This window comes from Leiobunum rupestre, chromosome 8, assembly GCF_980474605.1.
Source record: "Leiobunum rupestre chromosome 8, qqLeiRupe1.1.hap1, whole genome shotgun sequence".
Lineage (NCBI taxonomy): Eukaryota > Metazoa > Arthropoda > Arachnida > Opiliones > Sclerosomatidae > Leiobunum > Leiobunum rupestre.
Window position 1 is genome coordinate 31,366,833 of NC_143391.1, and position 24,345 is coordinate 31,391,177.

General features: G+C 34.7%; 2 protein-coding genes across 9 annotated transcripts in view; one reads left to right on the forward strand and one right to left on the reverse strand.

The window, feature by feature from the left end:
* Window positions 1-16,808, forward strand: part of LOC149933171 (fringe glycosyltransferase-like) — a 37,183-nt gene extending 20,375 nt beyond the window's left edge. The window contains exons 5-9 of the mRNA XM_090155350.1: window positions 3,761-3,846; window positions 5,656-5,726; window positions 8,477-8,571; window positions 14,011-14,093; window positions 16,242-16,808. Coding sequence (XP_090011476.1) covers window positions 3,761-3,846; window positions 5,656-5,726; window positions 8,477-8,571; window positions 14,011-14,093; window positions 16,242-16,296 — 390 coding nt within the window. The 3' untranslated portion in view covers window positions 16,297-16,808. The remainder of the gene's footprint in view (window positions 1-3,760; window positions 3,847-5,655; window positions 5,727-8,476; window positions 8,572-14,010; window positions 14,094-16,241) is intronic.
* A 3,284-nt stretch (window positions 16,809-20,092) lies between these two features.
* LOC149933172 (sodium-independent sulfate anion transporter-like) overlaps window positions 20,093-24,345 on the reverse strand; it is a 37,745-nt gene continuing 33,492 nt past the window's right edge. For all 8 annotated transcript variants that reach the window (XM_090155380.1, XM_090155377.1, XM_090155378.1 and 5 more), the window contains 11 exons: window positions 24,054-24,338; window positions 23,376-23,448; window positions 23,209-23,314; window positions 22,932-23,128; window positions 22,810-22,868; window positions 21,460-21,546; window positions 21,300-21,399; window positions 21,160-21,230; window positions 21,033-21,098; window positions 20,876-20,963; window positions 20,093-20,819 (listed from right to left, as the gene is read on the reverse strand). In XM_090155380.1, coding sequence (XP_090011506.1) covers window positions 20,533-20,819; window positions 20,876-20,963; window positions 21,033-21,098; window positions 21,160-21,230; window positions 21,300-21,399; window positions 21,460-21,546; window positions 22,810-22,868; window positions 22,932-23,128; window positions 23,209-23,314; window positions 23,376-23,448; window positions 24,054-24,338 — 1,419 coding nt within the window. In that variant the 3' untranslated portion in view covers window positions 20,093-20,532. The remainder of the gene's footprint in view (window positions 20,820-20,875; window positions 20,964-21,032; window positions 21,099-21,159; window positions 21,231-21,299; window positions 21,400-21,459; window positions 21,547-22,809; window positions 22,869-22,931; window positions 23,129-23,208; window positions 23,315-23,375; window positions 23,449-24,053; window positions 24,339-24,345) is intronic.

The following is a 24,345-nucleotide window of genomic DNA, read 5'->3' on the forward strand; positions in this document are numbered from 1 at the left end:
AATGACGCTGAGGGATGTGACTTGTACCTGGGAACTCTGTTGTCTTCCTTTTGTCATTTGGTTGTCCTAATGATTCGGTGCTCTACTGCGATCCAAATGATCTCAATATACCGGTTTCCACGACGGCTACAACGGAGCCGGATAGAGTCATATCTGCCCAAGTACCTCACACAATATAGCGGATCTCCTGAAAAGCGTAATTAGTCCCCCCTCAAATTGAAAACGTCTTTTTTTCGTGTTTTTATATTAACTCCGGAAATTAAACTTGACCGAATTTTAAAGGCGACTCCTCCGGGTAATTTCCTGTCCATTTTACGGACGACAAAACTAGTTATTACGACCCTAATTTATGATAAAGATTATTATAAAATAAAATCATAATGTTGCCCAAAGAAATATAAAAAATCTTTGGAAACTGTTTTCGAACGATATATTTTCAGCTATTGATTTTGAGAATTTTGTGGTTCTTGAAATACTAAAAAAATTATAGATATTTAAATACTTACCAGATGGCGCCAACAAATCTGGAACGTTAATTTTAAATTATCTCACTCTTTTAATGTAGCATGTTTATCGAGTTGAACTTTAGTTTGTAGTTAGACATGAATGTGAAAAATATATATACATAGTTTTTGTAATAAATGAATAACTATTGATTGCCTTCCTTCAGATAAAAAACTGAAGACTTGCGCCATCTGGTATAAATAAAATTATTTAAATCGAACCTCTAAGGGCTTAACGTTAAATGTTTCTTTCCCTGCACAATTTTAATTATCAAACGCCTAACCTAGGATACAGGAAATCAGTAAATCATCCCATATTTTAGTTCATTTCGCACAAACTTGGTGTCGCTGCGGTCAAATTCTGACCACCTCTCTTAAATGGAATATAACCTCAGGTATTTGATGTGGAACACCAACGTTTGCAACTCTGGCCGTTCTTGCCTTTGGCTTTAGAAATGTTTGGCGCCACTGTACAAAGTAATTTGAAAAATTGAAGGGGTCTTCGACAAAAATTGCTTTGCAGGTTATATTCCCTTTAACGATAGTCGAATGAAGTTCGTAAGGACTTCTTGACTTTACTAGAAGCGAGGAGCAACAAACACAAGGAAAACGCAGCTAGCCTTTTAACATGAAAACGCAGTTTTGTGTACAAATTTCATTGGACGAGCCTTTACGCCGAACGTTTTACGGAAAGGGGGAAGACAATATCCGAATTTTCCCCTTCCGACGACAGCAGGTGCTAATGCGTCTAACCAATGAAAAATGTACACAAGAAAATGAACGACTTTTGACGGGTTGCGTTCTCCTTGTGTGGGGTGTTGTGTTTGTTGCTCCTAGTTAGAAGGGGCTAACGGTCGTATAGAGTAGTAGCACTGCGTAGCTTTGGCCAAGGCCGCCATTTTGGCCCAAATTTTTTATCTATAGGAAATAGCATGGGTGACGTACTAGAACGTCACAGTGCCATTACTCTATTCCAACAACGATTCCGATTGACATCACTCCTACCGCGTAAAAATGTCTTCTTGATTTCAACCAGTCGATATTTACCATTTGCAAATATAGAGACGGTGGCGTCATCTGGCGTGACGAATCTAAAATAATGATATGTTCCTTAATATCGTCGCAAAACGGAAGTCGAAAGGATAAATATTAAAAAAAAAACTTTAAAACGTAAACATTTAAGAGCGCTATAACCACCACGAACCAGTTCCTAATTGATTTACAGTAACTTTTTTCTTCGGGTAATTCTAGATGAGACGACCCAAAGGGTTTTTATTTTGAGTTCGGAGTTTTAGCGGGCACGATTTGGCATTTTCTGTGCCATTTATATTCCGGGCGAAGACTTCCACTTCCGTCTTCTCGATTTTTTTCACGATATATTTGTTCAATTTTACACCGAAAAAAATCTATAATGGTAATTTTGTTTAGGAAGATGGGTTATCTTCGTCGTGAGAAATTGAGAGTAGTTGGGGCGAACTCTTCATTAAAACGCCAGCGTCTTCGGAAATGATGATGGCTATCTTGGGCGTGAGGTCATTTTCGGTAGCCGAGGCCACCGTCCTCACTTGTCACGATTCGTTCTGGCTCCGGCGGGACCATCAACTTACCACCGACCGACGGACTTCGGCTAAGGGCCAATCGTATCTATCTTTTCAAAAGCAAAACAACATTTTTTTTTCCAAGGAAAATATCTATACGATAAATATTTTCAACAAGATGGACATGGGCAGAATACGTTTCACCGTGGTCGGGAAATAATATTTATTACACCCTATAGCTTAAAGGCCGACTAGAGGTCGGTAACGGTTAATCATTATCCATGTTTAAATTGATTTTTTTCGGGGAAAAAATGTAAACAAAGAAATTTACCGGTTAATATTTCGGAAAATGATTAAAAAACATGTATTATTCGTAAAATTTGAGCTTTTTATCGAAAAAAACGTCGTTTCTCCGAATAATTTTACAAATTTATCAAAAAATTAATCGGATAATACAGAAATATAAATTACTTAATCAAAACGTTTTACGAATAATTTTGAGAGCTTTATCTATTGAATAAAAGTTAACCATCCCCGACCTCTAAGGCCGACTACATAAATCTTCGGTTTACTCTGTCTTTCACTGGAAGTAGGCTGACAGCGTGGCACACGTGTATTGCAGTAAGCCTACTTCCAGTGAAAGACAGAGTAAACCGAAGATTTATGTAGTCGGCCTTTAAGCTATAGGGTGTATCCTCGTGACGTGGAAGGCTAGTGTCATCCCCCTTTCCCCCATAACTATCTACCTTAGAGCAATGGCCGCCATCTTCTCGTGAATACCACCTATAATCAAACGTTACGTAAGACCCAAAAGTGTGTCGCGCCCTTTATAATATTTACTGAGAGCTAGTTACTGAGACAGTGGCGTATCTGGGGGGGGCACCCAAAATTATATAACGCACGCGGGTATAATTATAAATTCAACGGTAAACAGGCCAAATTCGAAACTTCCGCCACCGATTTACCGGAAATTCGTGCTAGTATCTTTCCGCCAAATGTATTAGATATTTTACCTTTCTTAACCTGCAACTGAGAATAGTTAATTAATATTTTTAATTAAAATTGCAAAGTAACTATTATACCTGGAATTGTTTTACTAAAGTTTGAGGTTGATTTTCTTCAAACTTGATGTTTCAAGTTACGATGTATTTCCACTCGTTTAACTTCATAACCTTTTCGCCGTGTATTTATGAAAGGCGCAGGATAAAAGCGGTGCAACAAGGATAGAGTAGGGACGTCAGAAGATGGAGCGAGGATAATCTTCGCCTACTTGCCATCTTACATCGCTCCTGTACGAAAATAAGAGGGGGTCGGCAACGGGGGGAGGTGAAACTCCAAAACACAATTCTTTTCATTTCCAAAATAAAAAATAAAGAAATAAAACCGTAGTTTTTCAAAGGGCCGAAAAAGTAGAGAGAGATGTGGTCGTGACTCTTGAATACGAATCTTAATTCGGACTGACGTATCTTCGCCGGTCGTACAACCCTTTTTTTGTCTTTTCAATTCACGCGGATGCCACCAGGGGGACAAAGGGCGCATTTTGTAGAGTATAGACGCGTGGTGTGTGTGTTTTTTTTAATTATTATTGGCAATGAAACGTTCCGCTGTTTTTTAACGTATTTTATAGTCGATCTATTGTTTGAAGATCAGAGGATTTCTTTTGCCTATCAGAGTGTAAATCCTGTTCAAACGTTTTTCTTTTTTTTATTCTATTTACAGCAAAAAATTGCCTTTTGGTTCGCTACAGGTGGCGCTGGCTTCTGCATCAGCCGCGCTTTGGCGCTCAAAATGGTTCCACTCGCCAGGTAAATATATTATAATCACCTATAGTAAAAATAGTATGGAAAAGAACGTATTTAGGTTACGGAAAACGTACTAGTCTACCTTTCGGACGAAAAACTTTTATTTTCCACATTAATTATATCACGCCATCTATTATGGGTCTGAAGAACGTTCTCCATTACTCATTGAAACAACGTATTTAATTTACTTATTTATAGCTGAATTTAATTATTTGATTAATAGTAAATGACAAAATAGTTAGTAGATACTTAATTATTGTGTATTTAATTATCTTAATTATAACGGAATTAATGATTAAATTAATTACCTTAATGATAACTGAATTAATGATTAAATTAATTTTCTAAATGATAACTGAATTAATGATTAAATTAATTACCTTAATGATAACTGAATTAATGATTAAATTAATTATCTAAATGATAACTGAATTAATGATTAAATTAATTTTCTAAATGATAACTGAATTTAATGATTAAATTAATTTTCTTAATTATAACTGAATTTAATGATTTAATTAATTTTCTTAATTATAACTGAATTTAATTATTTAATTAATTTTCTTAATTATAACTGAATTTAATGATTTAATTAATTTTCTTAATTATAACTGAATTTAATGATTTAATTAATTTTCTTAATTATAACTGAATTTAATGATTTAATTAATTTTCTTAATTATAACTGAATTTAATGATGTAATGAATAAAAATAACAAAATAGTTGGTAGATACTTAATTATTGCGTATTAAATTTCCTTAATTGTTACTGAATTCAATGATTTAATTAATTTTATTAATAATAAATAAGAATATTGTGTTTAATTTAAATAACGAATTTCAGTCTGTTCTAGGTAAACTGGTTGACTCATACATTCTTAGTTACCTAAATACGTTCTTGGTATGAATTACTAATTCTTAGAAAACTGAATTAAACGTCGCAGGTGTTTTCGCGAAAGATCGTACTATTAAGTCGCGCTAAGCTTTGAAATCTATTTAATTGGCCTTCTGTTTAAGCGGGGAAGGCAAATTCTAATAGTTATCTAGGTTCGAGCGAATTTCCGTAGCTCTAGGCAATCTGGGAAATTTTGAAATAATATTTCGCCATATTAATAGCCCTTTGAATGTAGCAGTTAGTGATAGCGTAGCCTGTAGGGCTTTTTCAAAGGGAGCACTTGTTATATGTCACAACCGTTATCGAAGCTACTGTAAAAAAAAAAGCTAAAAACCGCCTATCTTGTAGAAATTCACCGAAAGAAAAATAAACTCGAGGTAGTCAATTTTCAAAGCCAGTAGGGGCCTGAAACCTTGCCATGTTTTTTTTTGACCCGTCTGTAGAGAATGCCGAAGTTTAGTGAATGGGGAAAAAATACTAATTTTAACGTTTTAAATCGTCTACTTTACTTGGAAGTGGTCCGTTACTTATTCCAGCGGGGATTGTACCTTCTATACTATCTTAAGACGAACTGTTAGCTAAGATACGGGTATTATTCCAGGTAAAAAGATATATATATTTTTTTTATCTTTTTGTCGAATCGTGGTTCACGCTTACCACCTGTTGGGCGTAGATTTTCGTGCCAAACCTCAGGGTCTCCCCCGAACAGTTAATAGCTGACAGCCCCGAAACCCGCATAGATAGATTGTTGAATAGGGCATAAGTTTATATAGAAAAATAAGTTCTATACAAGTATAGGGGATTTTTTAGAAAACACTTAATTCTAGGCTAACAATTTTGTCTTTTGAATTTTGATATCGTATTCTATTTTTATTGTGGATTTAATGTAGATTTTTCTACTTCTTTTTTTTTGCCAGTGGCGGGAAATTTATTAGTATTGGCGAAAAGATACGCCTACCCGATGACGTCACCATGGGATACGTCATTGGTAAGTTTACAAAAACCGTTTAAATTTATTTGAATGTTTATTTTGCGTCTACAAAAAGTTTCATATTCATCAAAATTGCGTAACTCTACAAAGAGATTATTTTACAACAGGGTTGCCAGTGCCACACGTTAGGGAATTTAAAAATGGGCCTAAAAATCAGGGGATTTCAAAATGGGCCCAAAAATCAGGGAATTTAAAGAATTTGAAAAAATTCAAGGAAAAGTCAGGGAATTCAAATTTATCTTGACACTTTTGGAATTTAATTTTGAGGAAATTCAAATTTATCTTGACACTTTTGGAATTTAATTTTCAGGGAATTCAAATTTATCTTGACACTTTTGGAATTTAATTTTCAGGGAATTCAAATTTATCTTGACACTTTTGGAATTTAATTTTCAGGGAATTCAAATTTATCTTGACACTTTTGGAATTTAATTTTACTAAAATTTACTCTAGATCTATTTCAAAATCTATCATTTATTTCTATGAAAATTTCACTAAATTTTTTCGACATTGCAATAATCTTTTTACTAAAATATAAGTCAATTTAAATTTATTAACTTCTGATAAAAGTAAAATATAAAATAAAATAAAATAAAAATTTTGGACTTAAAAAGTCAGGGAAAATCTCTTAAAATGGTCAGGAAAAACAGGGAATTTGAATCTCGAAATTTTGTGGCAACCCTGTAGAATCTTGAAATCAAATTAAAAATCCGTAAATCTGGTCGAAATTCTGGCCTAAAACTGAAAATCCCAAAATCAGCGTTAGATTTTACAAATCATATTTAGATTTAAAAATAATCACGCACACAAAATTTGTGAGTGTTGGAAGTAACAGATTGGGGTGACATACGTTTCTATTTGACCCATTGGCTGCTAATGAAACTTATGAAAGGGAAATGCTTACGTTGCACGCCGCCATGTCAAACTGTAACCTTATAGTCGTTTCGTTTGTTTAATTGCCGTTACACTTGTGGGGCGCTGCAATCGCGGAAACGACCAATTTCAAGCTTGAATTATTCCACCCCCTTTCTACCCGCATGTGCCCCCGACGTAACAAAAAATAAAACAAAAACGTCGCCAGATTTTTTTGGTTGAAGTTTTGCACACTCGCCACCTGTTATTCGCGCGAGCGACCACGACTCTCCCCCCCCCCCCGCTGCCCCCTTCGATTTCCACATTGCGCGAGTACGCCCTCTAGTGATAGACAAGGGATCAAGGTTGACTTCACCAGCGATAATGCGCGCGATTAACTTGAACAGAAACAATACCTTTCCTTTCATATCAAGCCGAAAATTAATCTTTTCACCTAATTACAATTTCCACCGCCTGTTCAGCTAATTCACGATTTAGAATGGCTTACAATACGTTACGATTGTGTTGGACAAATACCGTTGCTGATTTTACACATCTGTTACGATTTCAACTTTATTAATCTCCGAATAAATGAGCCAGTTGTTTTAAAACATAACTTTTAATATTAATGATAAGTGGGATTTATTTATCAATTTAATCATAAGTCACTTCCTATTGTTTTTATGCTAGTTTTATTACCGAACCCAGGGCCCCAGAGGTCCTATAATTCCTATAAAATTCTTAATTTCAAAAATGTCCTATAACATCCTATAATTTAAGCTAAATCTACAAAAAGTCCTATAAAATCCTATAATTTTGATATTTTGCCCATTTCCAATACCGTAACTCAATTAAATTGCTAGATTTAGCTATAGGATTAATTCCGATACAAAGTCATTATAGTCACTAGTTTATTTTTGTATGGTTAAATAGTTTCTATTTTTTAAGGGAAAATCAAAGATTTATTTAACTAAATATATATTTTGTTTTTAAATGCATACAGCTAGTAAATGAAATGGCATATATAGTCATATAAAATTATATAATTTAGATAAAATAGTCCTATGAAGTCCTATATTTTTAGAAATACAATCCTATTTTTCCTGTAAAAAAATTGAATATTTGAGTGTGGGTCTTGATATTATCGTCCTTGGTAGTATTTTATTTTGCCTTTGGAATATTCAGACGCTAGGGGGCTCTATACTGAACTAAATCTTGATCAGTAGTGTTTGGTTATTGTCATACTTATTGTTCTTATGTTACTTATGATTTAATACCGTTTTGAAAAATCGTTAGCTAACACACGCTACGACTTGTTTTTAACGCAACTAGCGCCAATTACATTGCCCCTGTTAATTCTGGTGGTCGAAATATGAACTTTACACTCCCATTAATGAGACTATAAGTGTCGATCGATAACGATATTTGGAAACCAGTTGGAAATTCTTCTTAACCTTTATACTAGGCCTAAAAATTCGAAATTGAATATTGTCAGAAGAAAATAGGGGAAGTACGTATCTGTAGCTTTGAGCTGTAAAAGGCGTCGTGTGACCCACGAAAACACCTTTTTACGCATAATTAACCAAAATGAAAAAGTAGTTCCACTTTTGTTTTGTTTCAACACGGCGATAAACGACGAGAGTAAAGACGCCTTAGCTCATTTAGCAGATAATGAAAAGGACAATATGTTACGATTGTTCAATTTGATAAAAATTTATTATTTAAACGATGTATTCATCCGCGATTTCCCGCCAAACCGTTCTGGCGCGAAAATTCGTGAAAAGTGACGCCTTTCCAATGCTGACTAGAAGCGTACTTCCCCCTATTTTCTTCTGATATTGTGAACCTTAAATGAAATATAAAGTAATGTTTGCTTTTGGTTTGATTGAACACAGAGCATCTTTTGAAGAAGAGGTTGACCGTCGTGGAAGAATTTCACTCGCACCTCGAACCCATGAAGTTCCTCAAAGCCGATTCGTACGCCGACCAGGTAAACTAATTTTTTTGTCATTTAAGCACTGTGATAAATTTTAAATATTGTTACAAATCTGATCAAAGATATCATAAGCAAATAGGAAAATTAAGTTTATAAAGATATCCCCCCCCCCCACCGGCTTACGGCGATTTTATTGAAACGTGTATTTCGCCGCGGCAAAAATAGTTCGGCAAAATTACATTATATTCAATTCATTATAAAATTTAAAAAGACTATAAAATAAATCAGATTTTAATTAAAATTAATAAAATTACATAAATTTCTTATTTGGTATTATCAATCTAAAATTTTTACCCAGTTCTAACAACCACAATTTAATTGGCTAGAATATCCTGTCACTCCAGGGTTGGCTGATTTAAATCATGATTTAAATTTAAATTAACTGATTATTTAAAAAAATCATTGATTTAAATTTAAATTAAGTGATTATTTAAAAAAATCATTGATTTAATGTATTTTAATGGGGGAATAAAAATGGCAATAAATAGGTTTTTGAAAAATTAAAATACATAGCAAATATGAGCAAACTAAAATATTAAATAGTAAATAAATTTAATAAAGATTTAATTTAATACAAGATTAGCTAACTGATAAAATAAAAATATCCTTTAATTATACAAGAAAAGAGCCATTATTTGTAAAAAAATCAATAAAATCAAAACAATCTGATTTAAATGAAAAAAATATCGATTGATTGGATTTTTATTAAAAAAGATATAAAAAAGTGGGAACCCTTGGTCACTCCGAGGCTTTCTTCTCCTATTTATTTTTGTAGTTACGTGAGCGGGAATAGTGCTCGGAATTGTTTATTCATTATCCACAAATTTTCCGATTTATTTAAAAAACGTTGGTAAAAAGAATATCATTTTAACTTATTTAATTATGTTTTTTTACGCAACCAAGCATTTATTTGAAAAACAGTGGTATTTATTTAAAAAATTGCTTGTTTTATTTAAATAATAGGCTTATTCACTTTCGATTATTTAAACATTTTACAATTTTTATTCAACTATTGGTTATTTAAATAAATATTATTTAAATATCGCCGAGCTTATTTTATTCATGGATAAAAATTAATCGAATGCCGAGCACTAAACGGGAATTGCAGTCAAGTGCAGAACGCTAAATTATACTCCAAAGAATATATTTTAAAATAATTCCATTCAAAAATCGACGAACCGTCATTATCTAGGAATTTCTAATTATATGGATAATCCAGCCAATATTCGGTGAATAGCGTCTCCCGTTTCTCCACAGCGTGACAACTATTTTTTATTATCTTTCTACCTCCCAGTAATATACATTCTCCATCTTTTAGCTTTTTTTAGAGGTAACATAAATCCACATGTGTTTTTTTACCGAGAAAAACTGGAAGCAATTTAAAAATAATCTACAGTTGCCATCTGCCGGTCCTTCTTAGTACTTCTCTTTCTCGAGACGTTTATTAGGCGCTACGTGCAGCTAGTCAGTGGTTTTTAAGAAACAGAAGGAGGGGGGGTTTGAAGTATTTTTGGTAAAATTCGGGAAGGTGGAGGATACGAAATAGGAACCCCCCTACTAGACGTATTATGGTAGCTACCGACCTACGCTCGGGTATCTTTGACATGAAATGGGACCCCTTACTTTTCACTGATAAGTGTTTTAAGCCAGACTTTTTCCAACAAAAACAAAAATGCCATTTTTTTTTCTCATTTTTAATTGAGGTCATGGTCCTCGCGATCCGGCCTGTGGGCTCTACAATTTACGTTCTAGCTAAATGACCGGGTAGCTCGTAATAAGATTAAACGCTAGGTAAAGTTAATAGGCGTTATCGATAACGGGAAACTCGTTTTCGATCACTTACAAACAGTGCAAGGTTTGGCCTACCCCATCGCGATTAATATCACTCAAAGAATCTAAGCTATAGTCAGCTAAATTATAAACCCATAAAAAGTCAATTAAAAAAAGATTTACGATATAGGAGTCAATTTTATTTAGAAGTATAAATTACATATTTTTAATTATACAGGTATAATACGTTATATCAGAATTATATTTTAATATTTTTTTATCTATTGCGCCATCAAGGTACTACTCTATAGGTGACACCTATCGCTTTAAGTTATATAATATCTTGAAATTCGTTATCAACAATGTCTCGAGTAAAGAATTTTCGGCGATGTAGTGAAAGTGGGGGCAAAAACGGGCACATCCGGTTGGTTCCTTTCAGAGCGAGCGATGCCCGCCCACCTGCTGAGACCACGTGACAGTCGCGGCGGACCCTTTTAACTAGAATGGCGCATTGATAAATAATAAAGCCACTTCCGGAGAAAACGAATCACTGGCATAATGCTCTTTTTTGCCCGCGACAACGAATAATAACATCTCAAAAACTAAATGAAAACTTTTTCTTTAGTTTAAATAATACCAGCCTTCCAATATTAAAAGATTTTTGAACCCAAGTTTCTTTGGCTATTTATATTTTATTTTATCAGAAGTATATAATATATTTCTTAACGGTCCCAATCTCCGTCACGCTCGTTCGTTACCAGGGTTGCCATACGTCAGGGGAAAGTCAGGGAATTTAAATATGAGCCTAAAAAGTCAGGCAATTTTAGGAATTTGTAAAAATTCAGGGAAAAGTCAGGCAATTTTAGGAATTTGTAAAAATTCAGGGAAAAGTCAGGCAATTTTAGGAATTTGAAAAAATTCAGGGAAAAGTCAGGGAATCTTAAGAATTTGTAAAAATTCAGGGAAAAGTTAGTCAATTTTAGGAATTTGAAAAAATTAAGGGAAAAGTCAGGAAATCTTAAGAATTTGTAAAAATTCAGGGAAAAGTCACTCAATTTTAGGAATTTGAAAAAATTAAGGGAAAAGTCAGGAAATCTTAAGAATTTGTAAAAATTCAGGGAAAAGTCACTCAATTTTAGGAATTTGAAAAAATTCAGGGAAAAGTCAGGAAATCTTAAGAATTTGTAAAAATTCAGGGAAAAGTCACTCAATTTTAGGAATTTGAAAAAATTAAGGGAAAAGTCAGGAAATCTTAAGAATTTGTAAAAATTCAGGGAAAAGTCACTCAATTTTAGGAATTTGAAAAAATTAAGGGAAAAGTCAGGAAATCTTAAGAATTTGTAAAAATTCAGGGAAAAGTCACTCAATTTTAGGAATTTGAAAAAATTCAGGGAAAAGTCAGGAAATCTTAAGAATTTGTAAAAATTCAGGGAAAAGTCACTCAATTTTAGGAATTTGAAAAAATTCAGGGAAAAGTCAGGAAATCTTAAGAATTTGTAAAAATTCAGGGAAAAGTCACTCAATTTTAGGAATTTGAAAAAATTCAGGGAAAAGTCAGGAAATCTTAAGAATTTGTAAAAATTCAGGGAAAAGTCACTCAATTTTAGGAATTTGAAAAAATTCAGGGAAAAGTCAGGAAATCTTAAGAATTTGTAAAAATTCAGGGAAAAGTTAGTCAATTTTAGGAATTTGAAAAAATTAAGGGAAAAGTCAGGGAATCTTAAGAATTTGTAAAAATTCAGGGAAAAGTTAGTCAATTTTAGGAATTTGAAAAAATTCAGGGAAAAGTCAGGAAATCTTAAGAATTTGTAAAAATTCAGGGAAAAGTCACTCAATTTTAGGAATTTGAAAAAATTCAGGGAAAAGTCAGGAAATCTTAAGAATTTGTAAAAATTCAGGGAAAAGTCACTCAATTTTAGGAATTTGAAAAAATTCAGGGAAAAGTCAGGAAATCTTAAGAATTTGTAAAAATTCAGGGAAAAGTCACTCAATTTTAGGAATTTGAAAAAATTCAGGGAAAAGTCAGGAAATCTTAAGAATTTGTAAAAATTCAGGGAAAAGTCACTCAATTTTAGGAATTTGAAAAAATTCAGGGAAAAGTCAGGAAATCTTAAGAATTTGTAAAAATTCAGGGAAAAGTCAGGCAATTTTAGGAATTTGAAAAAATTCAGGGAAAAGTCAGGGAATCTTAAGAATTTGTAAAAATTCAGGGAAAAGTTAGTCAATTTTAGGAATTTGAAAAAATTAAGGGAAAAGTCAGGAAATCTTAAGAATTTGTAAAAATTCAGGGAAAAGTCACTCAATTTTAGGAATTTGAAAAAATTAAGGGAAAAGTCAGGAAATCTTAAGAATTTGTAAAAATTCAGGGAAAAGTCACTCAATTTTAGGAATTTGAAAAAATTCAGGGAAAAGTCAGGAAATCTTAAGAATTTGTAAAAATTCAGGGAAAAGTCACTCAATTTTAGGAATTTGAAAAAATTAAGGGAAAAGTCAGGAAATCTTAAGAATTTGTAAAAATTCAGGGAAAAGTCACTCAATTTTAGGAATTTGAAAAAATTCAGGGAAAAGTCAGGAAATCTTAAGAATTTGTAAAAATTCAGGGAAAAGTCACTCAATTTTAGGAATTTGAAAAAATTCAGGGAAAAGTCAGGAAATCTTAAGAATTTGTAAAAATTCAGGGAAAAGTCACTCAATTTTAGGAATTTGAAAAAATTCAGGGAAAAGTCAGGAAATCTTAAGAATTTGTAAAAATTCAGGGAAAAGTCACTCAATTTTAGGAATTTGAAAAAATTCAGGGAAAAGTCAGGAAATCTTAAGAATTTGTAAAAATTCAGTGAAAAGTCCGGCAATTCAATTTTATTTTGACACTTTTTGAAGGTAATTTTACATTCCAATAACCTTTTTTAGCATTAAGGGCTGGCCACCACCCTCCTACGCATTGTAACCCGGCCACCTGTTTAAAGGCATTATAAGCCGCTAGATGACTTGGGCCTAAGGTGGTGCTAGCTAGCTTTTTGCTGAAATATAAGTCCATTTCATTTGATTAATTTCTAGTATGAGTAAAATAGAACATAAAAATTTTGACTTTAAAAAGTCAGGGAAACTCTCTTAAAATGGTCAGGGAAAACAGGGAATTTTGAATCTGAAAATTTTGATTCAAACCTACGAAGATACACTTATATCGTAAGAGATATAGCATATACTTCGGGTGTTATTGAATAAACAGACGAACGAGGCGCGAAAATCAGCCTCTCGAAGAAAAGACTTTTGTCAGATTATTAAATAAATTGACGGGGACAAAATTATTCTTCTCGCTGTCATGGCACCCTCTCTCTGGAAGGCAACCCTTAACCATTTTCAATTGCTCATTTCCTTATTAATAATAAGAGAGACGAGCCCTATCACACTCGCCCATTATACGCCGAAGCTCGTAGAGTTATAATGACAAGGGGGAACCACGTTGAGAGCGCTTTTAATTGGGGTTCAGCCTGCCTCTAATAAATTCTCCCGCTTAAGCAGTCGCCTTCTAAAGCTTGTAATTTTAAATTAGCGTACCAACTAAATGGCCGACTTCTTTTATTCGATGAGGTTTCCTACTTAATTACGCGACTCGACCGTTAATTAAACTAATTGGATTTTTTTTATCTAATTTGTCTTTCGCAGGTGACGTTCAGTTATTCCAGGTTTGGTCGTGAAATGAACGTTTTGGCCATCGATGGATTCGACCCGAGACTAGATCCTACTAGGTAAGTCGACTTCCAACTATTTTGTAGACGGACAAAATTACGTAAACCATAAGTCTACCTTACACGTTACTTTACACTAATTTAAAACATTGAGGGGTAAAATTAAATATGAATACATTAAAAACAAAAGACATTTGACGCTATTAGGATCCAAAGACAAACCCTAATTTAAATCAATTGATTTTTTTTCTCGCACGTATAGAGTAGTTTCAGTTCGTATAGCTTTGGCTATGGCCGCCATTTTGTGCGGGATTTTGTTTCTATGGGAAAAAGCATAGGTTACGTTGTGTCACGTGATACTGAAATCACTGTATTGTCACTTAAGCCCCTTTAAAGGTCGATTACATAAATCTTCGGTTTACTCTGTCTTTCACTGGAAGTAGGCTGACTGCATGGCACACGTGTATTGCAGTAAGCCTACTTCCAGTGAAAGACAGAGTAAACCGAAGATTTTTGTAGTCGGCCTTTAAGCCTCTCGTAGTGATAGTTGAACAGAATTCTTGAGGCGCTTCAAAGCGGCTGGTGTACCTCAGTAAGCCTTCCGATTTAGGCCGCGCCTACCGCGTCAAAATATCGGGAACAGTGAGTCCACTTCTTGGTCCATGGTGGGTTTGGACTAATTTTAGAGCCATCCTCATTGTAGACAAAACAGGGGCGTAGGAACGTTCTAGAAGTTGGAGGGGGCAAAGTGAAACCAAAAGGGGTCTGGAGAATGGTTTGGAATTTTTAATGGAGTGTAGCTTCTCCGAATGCATTTGTACATTTTTTTACTATATACATTGGCGGGAAAAGACTGAAATTTAAACACAGTTGAGGTTCTATAAGCTTTATATGCTTTTAAAATGATAATTTGAGCCTTGCGAAGATTTCAACTGACCAAAAAGTTGGAGGGGGCAATAACATTAGTTGCCCCTCCCAGAAAAATTCTAGGGAGGGGCATTGCCCCCCTTGCCCCCCCCCCCATGGTTCCTACGCCCCTGAGACAAAATATGCCACTTCGGTATCTTTTGTGGCGCCATCTTCGGCAGTTTCCGAAAGCGGATATTATTTAATTTTTGTAGATAAAATCAACGCGAGAAAGTCATAACCTGTTGGATTTTCGACGCTTTGTAATTTATCGTCTGTTTAGAAAGCGAAAATCCAGCATTGTACGAGTTTCTCGCGTTGGTCGCTACGTGGCGCTATGTAAACTGAAACGGCTAATTACAAAATCGTTATTGAATAAAAATAAAAAGGTCTGCTTAGACATATTCACTTACGCGATCAACTTAACGTCAAGTTCTTCGTACACGTTTCATTGGCAGGCTTAATTTCGTTATTGTAATGGCAGATTGGAAGTCGAAAATACGGCAAATTATAAATCTGACCATCTCCGGGGCCGGGCTAGTTCTGACCTTGGAAATATATATTACGTAATTTTTGATAGCCTCCTAAAAAAAGCCGCGGTAGGTTCAATTTGAGGGATGAACTTTTCCGCTAGCGTGGCATCTAATCGTGAATAGCCCCTTGGGGAGATTGCGAAAAATAAGGTTGAATAATAAGAGGCACGAAAATTGCTACCGACTGTCGCGTCTTTCTCTACGAACGGCGACGTCAAAATGAGTTTTTCCCTCTTCATTTGCCCCCTGGCGACGGAGATTTTCGTCTCGGAAAGTCTTATGTCTAATGACTTTAGAAAAAACTTCAGACCCGAGGAGCTGAAAATATACACAGATACCTTTTTTTCGCTACTCTACAAAATGCTATTCTATCTAGCGTCCAAATCGACAATATTCGCGTTGTTTTAAGGATTTTTAATATAAATTTCGTGATGGCAAAAATTCTTAATATTTTCCCGTGATAAAAATTTAAGGTCCCACGAAGATATTCGAATTACCTAACACCCCATTCTGGCGTATTACGGCGCAGACTTTACAGCCTCCCTACACTTACATTCATTTAACTGTTAAGTGTAGATTCTTACACTATTTTTTTTTAAACTTATCTTTCGATGAGAAAGTCTAAAAGTGTCTTGAGAATTTTTTACACCGTTTTTCTGGGATTATATTTGAAGAATCCCAAAGCCGTAACGATGGGATACGCTGATAAAAATTGGTTTTTAAAATATTCAATAATAAGCGTTAATTATATTTTTTGTTATTTTTGCAGATTCCTATCGCTACATTGTCATTTATTCCCAAACTTCAGTTTCTGTTTGAGGTGAATGCCGCAGACTTTTATCGATATAAATTAAGTGCCAATTTGTAGAGAGTTTAAAAAGTTCGAAAGAGTGTAGAGTACAAATTATTAGGAGAAACTGAAAATAATAACCCGGGTTGGTTGAGGAGCTGGTTCTATAAAACATTTTGTGTGCTGGTGCCAAAGACGCGTTCGTTACGGAGAAGATATCTCAATTTATCTCATCATGATAACATACTCAATTTGAAAAAACTATTTTCTCTCGTAAAATTTACTTGAATTTCAAGAACTTTTTCCTCTTAGATTTAAATCTATTTTTGTATAAATAATGCGAAAACAATCTTAAGAATTCATGTATAAAACATATTGTTAATTTTTTTATTTTTAAATCAAAAAATTAGGTTCTATGGTGATTGTATAGGAGAGATATATTATTTTGTATATTATGTTATATGTAAAATAGTGTAAAATAAGATTCAGAGTGGGATAAAATGTATATTTTTATGATCATATTTTTAGAAGGTTATTATAAAGGAATATAGATTGAAGTATTTGTTTTCATTTTAATCTATTTTTAATCTAAGTTACCACGTTAATTTAGTATTAGCATGAATGTATTAATTTAAATAATGAATACTACCCTTTCTACCATCTGGGACCGGCATTTGTTGTTGACTTTATCCACAAAACGTTTCCGGGATGTCGCAATTTAACCGGCTAAGAAAATGACTCGTGATTATTAGACTTTAACAAAATTACTTGATAATCATAATTATAGTAATTTATTATTAATATCCTTACCTATTTTCGTTCAATCAAAAAGATGTGTATTAAAGTTTTAGAAACTAAATTTGGCGCTAAGCCTCGGTTCTGATATCTTGTCAAGTTCTAAAACGTTACCCTTCAATACATTTTTAAAGCGCGTGACCAACGTCACAATAACTGAGCCCCTCCCATCCTAGCGACCGAGGCTAGACTACCTAATGCAGCTCCATATTTATGATTGAAATTTATACATTCATGGTATTAGCTAACACCATAAGGATAAAAAAATATCCATTCAGTAAGTAGTTACAAAATAAGTCTATAAATACTTTTCGAGAAGTATGTCTTTTTGGGGAATAGCATTTGAGAGCTATTCAAGGCATGGATTAAATATGTTCGCATCGCACCCTGGTGACCAAAATTGACATAATCGGTAGTATCTAGACGCACGTTTGTCGTGTCGTTTGTATTTTGATTTCTAGATTTTTAGCGATAAATATGGCAACTGCATAAAATCTGTCAGTCTTTGCTGAAACAAACGCCTTTCATTGCTACAAGGCTGTGTCGTCACTCTTTACTGACAAATTGTAACGCCAATGCCAGATTATTTTTCAAGTTTCGCCCAATCAAATATGATTTTTTTTACCTAGACAGTGGTTTCCGCTTTACGTTTTTTGTGTGCAGAATTTTGAAGACTTCTCATAGAATGAAAGCCAAGTGTGGTGCTGTTCCTGGAAGTACGTTACTTCCGGTTTTTGTGTCCGCGTTACAGAGATATGCAACTTCAGTGATTTTGTAAGTAGTAAACATAGATATAGGAAACGTATCTATGGTAGTAAGCTACCTCCAAGAGGCTGAAAATTACGGTACTTTGCCATTATCACCATTGGCCCTTGAAGTAAAATTCCATCATCTAGAACATATTTAGAAACACTTTAAAACAAGGCAATGTTGGGGACGTCGTCTTATACTTTTCAGAATGACCGCGACCAAAAAATATGCATGTAGTGCCATCTGGAGATCGCAAAACTAGGAAATTTTTATATAGGGTGACGATTTAAAATCCCAGATCTTTAATTTCTTAGATCAAACCTTCTTAAAACGTATTTCATTTGCTATAAAATGCTTTTAGTTTTATTTTAATATTCCTATAAAGTATTTTTGAAAAACATAGTTAATTATTTATTATTTTGTTTAAACTTTTAAAACTTTAGTTTAATGCTTTTAAACAAATATTTTGTTTAAAAATTTTATTACTTACATCATATGTAACATAATTACTGATGATTATGTTACATATGCTTACATTTTATAGTAAATATGATTCGTTTTAAAAACAAAAATTATAAAATGTTTACCTGGCGGATTTGGATTTGAAAAGTTTCAAAAATATACTAGTTTTGTTGCACAGATGGCGCTACGTATTGGCCATTTTGGAAACAATATTTGGTTCCTAATTGTGGGCGCCAAATTTTCCATCAACCCATTACCGAATACTGAATTCACTGTTATTATGGTTGTTTGTTACATGAATCACGGCTTATTTATACAGGCTAGAACTAGGTGTACTTTCGATCTTTCGTACGTACTAAAAAATAGGACCGTTACGTACTGCTGCCCTTTATCCCCATTGGAATTATAGCTTCCCAAGCGCCACCTTGATTGTGAAAATAAGTACTAATTATTATTATTATTTGAAATGTAAGTATAATTTAATTATAAATTAAGCAAAGTTTCTGCTTTAAAATATTATTTTCGTACTTATAAAATTATATTTTAACTAACAATAATGAAATTTAGCATGCAGGTGGCGCTACGAATTGGCCTCTACTCCTAAAGCGCGAACAGCGCGAATTTGAAAAAAATGAATGAATTCGTTGAATTTTAAGATCTAAAAATTTAAGGTGTTTTATATTAATTATATTTAATTAACAACATATATTAATTACAAATAACTAGTAATATTTACAGAAAATTTAATTAATAAAATTTAAATTAAAAAAATTAAAAGGAAACCAAGATTAAATCTTGGATTAATAATATAAAAGATAAAATAATACCAAAGTTTACTATAGAGTAGTATCGGCTACGTTATTATCCCGTAGACACTAATACAGTCGAAGGCGGGGAGCCGATACTACTCTATACAAGAGAAATGGCTAAGCCTAGGCTAAATTAAGAAATATATGATTAAACCCTAAGCATGGCCCCTTATTTTCAAAGACTTGTTTATTTAATAAACAATATGAAGATGTGACATTATAATTTACCTCTACACTGCTATTTCAATTATCTTCAGAAACTAAAATAAACATCTGCTAATTCACGAGTCACGGACTCCATATTCCATAAAACCAGAAGTAAATGAACCAAAGTTATTGAAATAGCGCTCAGAATCGGAGGGCGTTTCCTTATGAAGATGATGAGAAAATCGAGTCAAATAATATCTAATTTCCATCCCCGTCTTTTGTCGTGATAAATTGCACTTGGGAATTGTTGGTATAGCTATTTCTATGTATAAAAAATGGTTTCATAAAAACAAAAACGTTTCTTTTTCGACGTAGGAGCGCACAAAATTTCAAATTCGAGGTAATAATGTAACTTCATAAGGAAAACGCCTCCAACACGGGAGTATAGCAGTCTGATAACTTCGGTTCATTTGCTTCTGATAAAACACAAAAAAAAACTATCTAAAAAATAGATTCAACAATTCATCAATAGATGGCGCAAAGAATATATTCTTTGGATGGTGCATCGAACCTTGGATAAATAATAGTAGTTCCTATCTGGATATATCACTCTAGCGTTCCGCGTGTATTTGTTAAGTGTTTGTTACGGGTTCTGCCTTGTAGAAGGCTACGTGTTACGGGAGTTTCGGAAATTATCCGTTAACTTCGCTTAAGCAGCGCTGCTGTCGCAAAAGCCATTTGCTTGTTAGGTTTTTTTCCAGTGATATATCCTTGGAGAATAGAACTTATCTATAAGTTCTATTTAATTCTTTTTAATTTAATTTATTTTAGGTAAATTTGACTTATCTTTAAAAAAATGCACCAATATTAATTAAAAATGCATGAACTATGTTTATTTACAAAATACAAAATGATAAAGACTTTTAGTTTAGAATTAAAGGCGGCATCTAGCGCGTAGCTTTGAAATTCGAATTAAACAAGACTGCCATCTATCGCAACATGAAAAGGCGCGTATTATAAATATATTTCACGAACAGACGGGATTATATAAACAGTTCAGTAAAAATTATGAAACAAACTATAACATTTCTTTCTTATAAAATACTCAATTCCAAACTTCAACCATTTATAAATATCGAGCGCGGCGATTCTTTCGTCAACTTTTCAAAAATTAAAATACGTAGCAAAGGTTTTTTTCTTAATACAACACGGTCGAATTATCATCGTTAATATTCATATAAAACAAAACAATTTTATAAATGAATCCTGATATTTAACTGACAATAAAATCATTAAAAAGAATACAACTAACACTCCGGATTTTTATTTTTTGCCTCATCTGCGTCAGCGGGCAATTTAGAGGCATTTTCTTCTGTAGGGACTCTGTGCAACACAGGACTAACTGTATTTTGGTTGACAGCTGCCCTATTTGTAACGGAGATATTTGGGTGGTGGATACCACCATTTGCAGTCTCGTTGTAAACTATATGGCTTTCCGTTAATGGAGGAGGTGCAGTGACTGAAGGAACTATGTCTAATTTAGATTCAATTATGTCCATTTTTCCATTCAACGATGTTCTTGGTTTTGATGAAGCTAATTAAGAAATTAGTCAGTAATATTATAATTAATTAAGAAATAAGTCAACTCACAATTTATCAAAGATTCCATTTCACGATCAGTTGCGCAATAATTATAAACTTCGGGTCTGGCCCCCTCTATAGCGCCACTTACTTCCGGCTAAGTGTTTTGTAAATAATAACATGTTAGATAAAAGTTTGTTCAAAATTAATGAATTCATTTAAATACCTTAAGATTAATAAATATAGTAGTTATATTATTTTTTAAATACGTATCGATCATGTTTTTCATTCCCTACAAGTAATAAAACCATTTAAATATAAATAAAATAAATTAATAACAACGAAAATATTACAAGTGCGAATGTATAATCGGCTCCAGTAACATTGCTGCCATCATAAACTAAAACGTAGCTTCGAACATCATCTAAAAGTTTAATACAGTTTTGTTTTATTTATTTCATATAAAAAACGAAACGAAAAAATTAGTAATTACCAGGAATGGCCTTGTTAATCTTCTCTTTTACATACTCAACGGATGGGAAGAAAATACTTCTATCGGGTTTAACCAGAAGGTAGTGTACTCCGTCCGATGTCTTAAAGTTTAACAATATAAGTCAATTTTGATTCAAGTCAATTCGTTTTAAATGTAATACCTGTTTATGGGAAATATTGACACTGGGTCTGGCCTGTTGATACAGCAATATCATCAAGGAAATTACGATTCCCAATAAAATTCCATACTAAAATACAAATTAAATTAATAATTTTGATATGGCACTGACATTTTGAGACGATATTTTTATTACGGAATTTGTGAAGGCAATCCCTACGCGGCGAGTTCGCGACCCATTGAAGGGAAATCCCTACGCGGCGAGTTCGCGACCCATTGAAGGGAAATCTCTACGCGGCGAGTTCGCGACCCATTGAAGGGAAGTCCTTACGCGGCGAGTTCGCGACCCATTGAAGGGAAGTCCTTACGCGGCGAGTTCGCGACCCATTGAAGGGAAATCCCTACGCGGCTAGTTTGCGACCCATTGAAGGGAAATCCCTACGCGGCGAGTTCGCGACCCATTGAAGGGAAATCCCTACGCGGCGAGTTCGCGACCCATTGAAAGGAAATCCCTAAGCGGCGAGTTCGCGACCCATTGAAGGGAAATCCCTACGCGGCGAGTTCGCGACCCATTGAAGGGAAGTCCTTACGCGGCGAGTTCGCGACCCATTGAAGGGAAGTCCTTACGCGGCGAGTTCGCGACCCATTGAAGGGAAATCCCTACGCGGCTAGTTCGCGACCCATTGAAGGGAAATCCCTACGCGGCGAGTTCGCGACCCATTGAAGGGAAATCCCTACGCGGCGAGTTCGCGACCCATTGAAGAGAAATCCCTACGCGGCGAGTTCGCGACCCATTGAAGGGAAATCCCTACGCGGCGAGTTCGCGACCCATTGAAGGGAAATCCCTACGCGGCGAGTTCGCGACCCATTGAAGGGAAATCCCTACGCGGCGAATTCGCGAACCATTGAAGGGAAATCCCTACGCGGCGAGTTCGAGACCCATTGAAGGGAAATCTCTACGCGGCGAGTTCGCGACCCATTGAAGGGAAATCCCTACGCGGCGAGTTCGCGACCCATTGAAGGGAAATCCCTACGCGGCGAGTTCGCGACCCATTGAAGGGAAATCCCTACGCGGCGAGTTCGCGACCCATTGAAGGGAAATCCCTACGCGGCGAGTTCGCGACCCATTGAAGGGAAATCCCTACGCGGCGAGTTCGCGACCCATTGAAGGGAAATCCCTACGCGGCGAGTTCGCGACCCATTGAAGGGAAATCCCTACGCGGCGAGTTCGCGACCCATTGAAGGGAAATCCCTACGCGGCGAGTTCGCGACCCATTGAAGGGAAATCCCTACTCGACGAGTTCGCGTCCCATTGAAGGGACGGTTTTTCTATGCCACACCTGTGTCAGTTTAATAACGATAGGAATACTTAAGGAAAAATTAAATTATTTACCTCCAAACCTAAGAGGAAAGATCCAATGAAGGTGGCAAAGAGTGGCAACAAATCCAATTCTTTAAAAAAATGAAACGTATTAATATTTAACAATGACCAATGGGGAAGTAAAATTTAGTTACTATTAGTCCTCCAAATAAGTGGTACATCTTGATAATGTACCATGAAAATGACAGCAACAAAGATGATGGCGGAAAGAGAGGCGTTAGGTAGATACTTGAAGTAAGGGGCCAAAACACTCAAAGCCAGAATAACAATTGCACCCGTGAAAACGCCACTCATGGGCGTCCTAACGCCACTGTTATTGTTTATGGCGGTTCTATATTAGCAAAACAAAAATCAAAAACACAAATTACAAAAAAATTAATTATAAAAAGTTTAAATTTTAAAGATATTCACCTTGAAAAGCTACCAGTTGATGGATAGGCGCTGACAAAAGCACCAACAAAGTTGCAAACACCCAATGCAATCATTTCCTGCGTCGCGTCCAGTTTCTTTCCTTTCGCTGCAAATAAAAACAATATTATACAATTTGAAGCGAAGAAAATATTGCTATAAGTATTTACCAAAGGCTTTAGCAATGGCAATTGCCTCCAAAATACTGAGCAGTGGTATTATGATTATTCCTGATCCAATTTCCTATTGAAAATGTTTATTTTATTCGTACTAAAAGGTTTAAAGTGAACCAGAAGTATACAATATATATCTTACAAGAGAATTATTCATCTTCCCATATTGTTCGTTATTTGTTGAAACATGTACTTTCACAGGCTCCCACTGATATTTCACAAAAGGTTTCGAAACAATTAGTGTGGGGTGAAAAAAAATCATCTAGTGATTTTCTTTAACTGTTACATCATAAAAGATGGTTTATAAATAATTACAAATCCCTATGCAGGGGTAAAGTTAGTATTAGCCTAGCTGTTTATGATTATAAGTTGATTACAGCAGGTAAATTTTGAGCAGTTTTGAGGTGTACACATGGGGATTAGTGGAAATTTCGCGATGAGCCTGCGAAGGTAATGCTTCATTTGTTAAAGGCCGACTACATAGTTATTCGGTTTACTCTGTCTTTCACTGGAAGCTGGCTCGTTGCAAGACACATTTGCTATGCAAGCAGCCAACTACCAGTGAAAGACAGAGTAAACCGAATAACTATGTAGTCGGCCTTTATTGACCAAGATGGATACTTCTACTTTAACGAGATACGTTATAAACTTCCAAGTGTACCAAACAAAGAATACCGAAAGCATATGTCCCAAGCCAAAATGCTCGTAAGTTCTGGTGACGTTGTTATAGACACTGTAGCTCAAGTTTGGGAAAGCGAACGGTGGAAGTCCTGATTCGACAGATTTGGTCAGTGTTAGCACGTGGCTGTTTTTATTCAGAAGAGCCACCGCGATACCAGCGCACAGCAGAACAATAATTGCGTTTCTGCCAGTTGCAAACATGAACCAGGTTTTTTCCAGTACAAGTCTAACTTTGGGTGGAATTCGAGAATTTTCGGGAAATTTTTTATCTTTGAAATGCTGTAAC